At 41.9% G+C, this 5,614-nt stretch overlaps 1 protein-coding gene across 9 annotated transcripts in view; it reads right to left on the bottom strand.

Moving 5' to 3' along the window:
* The window catches only part of tspan9a (tetraspanin 9a), a 146,104-nt gene that overhangs the window by 64,850 nt on the left and 75,640 nt on the right, over positions 1 to 5,614 (bottom strand). For all 9 annotated transcript variants that reach the window (XM_020602989.1, XM_020602992.1, XM_020602988.1 and 6 more), the window contains one exon: positions 5,375 to 5,454. In XM_020602989.1, the coding sequence (XP_020458645.1) occupies positions 5,375 to 5,437 (63 nt within the window). In that variant the 5' untranslated portion in view covers positions 5,438 to 5,454. The remainder of the gene's footprint in view (positions 1 to 5,374; positions 5,455 to 5,614) is intronic.

Raw genomic sequence — 5,614 nt, 5'->3', positions numbered from 1 at the left:
GATCTGGCAGAAATGGACTGTAGATAGAGGCATCCCAGTACTCTGTCTACCCCTTCTAAATTTAAAGAGAACTGCACTGGCGTGTATTGTGAATAAGAAGGGAACAAGTAACGAACTTAACAAAGGCTAAGGTTTTCAATGAGCTATAATTCCTGTAGCTAACAACTAGTTCTTCATTTATTCACCTGGCATGACAAGTCAATGCCACACAGCTGAAACTAGCATTTTCAATTACACTAAAACTGTAATCTAGTAAACTTTACTATATATCTAAATTCTCCAAAGTGTTTTAAATGACAACTTGAGGCCCTATTCTGACAATCTAAAGAGCACCATTCCAGGTGCAACAATCAAGGTGTAGAAAGGGTGTGGCCAGACCAATTTAGCTATTTTGACAAAACAAAAAGTATCAGGTCATTGTTTTAAAGGGGCTGGACTTAGTCTCTTAATCAACCTATGGGTGTGTTTCCCATTCCCTTTAAAAGACAGTCACACTGGTACCATGGTGAATAGCTATTATGACAGCAAAATTACCTGGAGGGAGACAGGAGCAATTGTTCAAACAATCTGTCATTTACATTGTCCATTATCATGACCAAATAATTCTGATACATTATATAATCAACCATTTACATGTTTCAAAATTACTTGGTGTACAGGGTTTCTGTTTTAATTCTGAAAACATTTATTTTTAACCTGTAGCATTTTGGTGCGCTGCTGCGAGTCCCTGTCTTAGTAGCAAGTAACGTGTCTTCTGTGTGGAAAGTTATTAAGTGATTAACTCATTGAAGTCAAATGTTGTTTAGTTTCTCGTATGTGTCAAGCTCAGCCTTGTACAATACCAATCAACAACTCATGAAGTCTGAAGCTCATCCCACTGAAACAATGGTGAGTGATGAGGTGGGACTTGATTCTCGGGCAAAGGCACCACCACTACCCGAGGGTGAAATGCACCTCAAAGTCTCTTGCTCGATTACCTCGATTCCCTAGAGTGAAACACAGCAGCTCCATATCCCTGTTGATCTGCAACACGAGCTAATGAGCTGAGCGGCACTACACAACAAGGTCAGGAAATCGAAGCAGTGGGAGAGATGTGTAAATTAGGCTGATCTCCCCAGACGCTCCGTCGGACAAAGGCACACGTATGGAGATCTATATGGGATGCTAATTAAAAACTTCAGAATATTAAAATGCATATAAAATAGCGATCTTAGCTAAATGTTCTAAATTTAAAGACCAGCCAGCTACACAGTCTGATTTACACAGCAGAAATGTTTGTTATAGCATCTGAAAGTGGTTGTATGTATCATTGTATGTATGTCATGCCCCCGTGTGTACCTTATTATTGATTAAATCCACTGACGGTGTATCCTATCATAGTCGAGGCGTAAAATTAAGGGGAGCAGACTGGCTGCGGTTGATACTGTCATTTCAAACTCAGCGTCTATCCATGAACCAACCTTTCACGGTGTATCGATGGGATTAAATGAATGAGACAGCACAGCACATACAGCTTGTTTCATCATCCTGCAGCGCACACTCAACCCTCGTCTATTTGCCTGTGCCTGAATTCTTGTTTCATCTGGTAGTGACTGATGGAGTTCATCTGTGCCACTTATGAGAAAGAAGAAGAAAAACATTTTGTTATAATGCTGTACATGCACCTTTGAGCTGTAAAACATGGCTGAACTTTTCATGTGCCAATATGTGGAATGTGAAACAAGCAAACTGCTTAGATTGAATCCCCAGTGGAAAGGGACAGCTTTTGTGAGACGCTTTATGGAATTTCATTTAACCAGACACAGAGGTGCACATATACACTTGTAACCACTTTGAGTCTGTCAATAGGTCTGCTCTTTGTAGCATCGGAGCATTTGAAACCTTAAATGCCAAATTCTGTGATTAAATCAATACGGAAACTAATCTTCAGCTGCTTCGGACCAAATGGTTTATAAATCCTGCTGCAATCCCCTAAGTAAGCACAGGAATTCATGAATGCTAAATGCATTTGGGTTTTCTCTCCTCTAACAATAGAGCAGCTTCGCTACTACCACCCCTCCTGCACTTATAGGACAACACTGCTGAGCTGGCACTTTAAATATGAATATCAAATGAGGCTTTTGAAATGGCATGAGCTGGGGTGGGCCCATTTAGCTACTGTGCAATCTACAATCTCCCTAACTGAGGAAATGCACTTATTTTGTGTGGTTGTTTGTGATTTGTGTTTTCAGGTTTTTGTGTTTGTACCATTTTACTTTTCAAAGGCATTCAGTATCACTGGACAAGATAAATAAGCGCAGCACTGGACAATAAAAGTAATCTTGGACAAAAGAGATTAACAGAAGAGGGTGTGAGCAGAGGACACACTAGAAACGAAGAGGCTGAAATCCCTGCTCCCAGCAGGAGCGCCGATACTGATATGCTCACAAGGCTGACAACAATAGGACTGAACATGAATCACCCTATTAGGTTGGTCAAACAGTCACCAAGGGTGTGTGTGAGCACAGATTCCCCTCTCTACTAAACCGCATGCACTGTGGCAACACAAAGGTCATTTGCTTTGATGATTGTTGGCTTTAGCATAGAGCTGATGGCAGAAGCCATACTCTAAATCCTTAACCACACCACCCAATACTGCTCTAATCTGCCCGATTCTCCCTCTACAGCTCAGACTATTCTAATCCTTTATAAGAAAGAGGACCAGATGGTCAAGAACAACTGCTGGACGGCCTTAGGTTGAGCACATCTATGGAGATGCCTGAAGTGCCTGCCAATGTTTACCTTGTGCTTCAAGTTACCACTGTAAGTCCTGTAGAGTGGATGGTGTATGGGTGGAGAGCATACTCTCAAGGAAAGCTGTCATGAGTGTGTATTAACACTGTATGTGTGCACACAGTCAGGAAGAAGAGACCCCTGCTGTACCTGGTGTTGCACCCCCTTTAGACCTAAGATGAGATGTCAAAGGTTCAGAGGCAAACCTCCTTATCAGCTGTAGTAATCTGGTGATACCTGGAGTGTCAAGGGTAGAGCAGCACAGCCTCAGGGGTGACAAGATACAGAATAACATGCCACTCTCACCCTCCCTTCCTCTGTCCTGGTGGGCTGAGGCACCCCATCCTAACCTCTTACTGATGAGCAAACCCTTTATTCCCAGCTCTGCTATCCTTCTACAAGGTGCACTAGAATCAAATATACTAGTCAAACAGCTGACAATGAGCTTCAAGCCATCATAAGCTGATCTACTGAGACCCACAGACACATGCTGCATCCTAACCCCCTCCATTGCCCCACTCTTTTCCCAGGGGACACTGAAGTAACTGTCATTAAAATAATCTAGTGGTGGGAAGAAGAGTATCAGTCTGGAGGAACAGAATGAAATGTGAGCAGTGGGTACCCATTAACATGAAAATTATCAGAGTAAAAATTCAATTACTGCACAGCAGGGGATGTGAGGAGAATATTGCCTGCACATTCTCAGGAAGGAGCCTCTGTCTGTGGAGGTGGTTTAGGTGATTCGACTTGCTGAATTTCACTGATCAATCTTGAGCCCATGACAGCAGGGTGCCAGTGGTTTTCTATTTGAAAGAAGATTAGGGGAACAGGTGTTGCTTACATTGAAGATGTGTCGAAGGTTTGAGCTTTTCTGAACTACTGTCATCAACAACTGTCCACTACGGCTCTTCATTTTCAGGTCATCCCTTTTTATGCATTATACAGTACAGCCCTTTCTGAAGGTATAAGAACACATTATGCTTTATCGTACATGTTCAGTCTCATTTAACTGGTGTCCTCTTGTAGCCTCAAAGCTGCACCAAATGATTATGTTTAGCCATTTGGACTTTTGTCCCTCCATGAACAACACATGTAAAAAGTAGCAATTTGTATGACATTATATTATCTTTTTCAGGTTAGTATTTAAACAATTTGCTTATTTTATTTTTGATTCAAAAACCTCATTTACCTTTGGTCCATCATTTAAATGGCTGGCAATCAATTTAGGAAATTGCTTAAAAAGTAGTGACCTGAGCACCTGCACTCGCACACTGAGTTCAAAAGAGATAAGTCAATGTCTGCATTAAAGAATCCGTCAGCTAAGCTTTTCTGACCTTTCATTCCCTTAAACAAACATTTACACCGGTGCAAGACACACTGAAGAGCTGCTGAGCCATTTGTATGTCTTTGGCAATCACTCTCGCCTTTGCCTCTGTGGAATGGGTAATTATATGAGGATTATATGGAGCCATCAACCTGAAGCAGCAGCGACCTTCTCTGCTTCTGGCCACTAGCATTACTGTCCATTTTCATACATGGAGGTAGATGCTGAGACAGATTTTGTGTGGTGCATGTGTATGTGTGTGTGTTCTCAGCTGGGCTCCAGCTAATGTCCACTCAATTGCCTCCAGTGTGCCCCAGTTAGCAGGGCTCCCCAGCCCAGTGACATGGTGGGCTGTGGTTGGTAGAGACCACTGTGTTGGGATGTTTTTACGCTTTATGCTTCGCTTCATCCTCACAAAAGATTTGGCCCAATAACCGATAAGCCCTATAATCCATTCCGTAAACATTCAGGGGATGGCCACTTTTACAACAAATGCCCATACATCAGTGCACAGTGGAGCTTGCCACACGCTGGCCATGCTTCTCTGGATGAAGTTTATCTGAGAATAAATTTGGCATGGACTATTACACCTGGATTTTTTTTTTCTATTATCATTGTAACTATATTCAGATAATTACAACAATTTGGATGACTGATCACAGCTTTACCCAAGAGCAAAAATCTTTGATTAAAAGAGTAAAAAACTAAATAAAATTAAGCACACAAATCAAGAATCACATTTCCTCAAGAATCAACTGAAAGTCTCACTGACCACATCAGCTCATATCCTGTAAAGGTATATCCTAGTTGACCTGCATACAAAAAGCAGTGCTTGAACTTTAGTGTTTACTGTAAATCATCTGAGTGACCATAATGAACCCGTGTTACCCTTATCACCATGACCCAGCCCCCCACCGGCAACATACAAAAGGAGACCTGGTGAAATACCACTGATTCTATCATGACATCCAGGAATAGCAACATGCACAGAGAGGAGTAGGCATTTCACAGATGTAATAATTAGAAACACAGGACTCCACTGACAACTTTGCCATAATGTTTCCTGATTAACATAAAAAAAAAAAAAACTTAACACACACTGATCTTTCACAATGGTTATAATAGACAAGAGTACAGTAATATTATAGTGCTTAGTTATCGAAGTCAGATCGACTCTTTAACCATCACCTTTACATGTTTTAGTCACTGACATTGACTACATCAATGTGACCGAGTACTGTATGATGAGAAAAACGTACAAAATAACGAGCCACTTACCCAGAAGATGAGATTGAAAATGAACATCATGTACTTCAAGCAGCAGAGGCAGCCTCTTGCCATGTTGCACTTCTTGAATTCTAAAAGGAACACAAAGGATAGATCCAGGTAAAAGACTACGTATTTGCTGCCTTTGGGTGAGCTGTACTTGTTGTTGCTCTTGTCTCCTGTGCTGCTGTCAGCTGCCGCTCCAGCCTGCGGCTGCCCCGCGTTTTTTCGCGGGCCCCGCGGGGCGGAGGA

This window comes from Monopterus albus, unplaced genomic scaffold (assembly GCF_001952655.1).
Source record: "Monopterus albus unplaced genomic scaffold, M_albus_1.0 scaffold59.1, whole genome shotgun sequence".
NCBI classification, from domain to species: Eukaryota; Metazoa; Chordata; class Actinopteri; order Synbranchiformes; family Synbranchidae; genus Monopterus; species Monopterus albus.
Note: the sequence above shows the minus strand (reverse complement) of the source record. Positions and strands in the feature narration are given on the sequence as shown.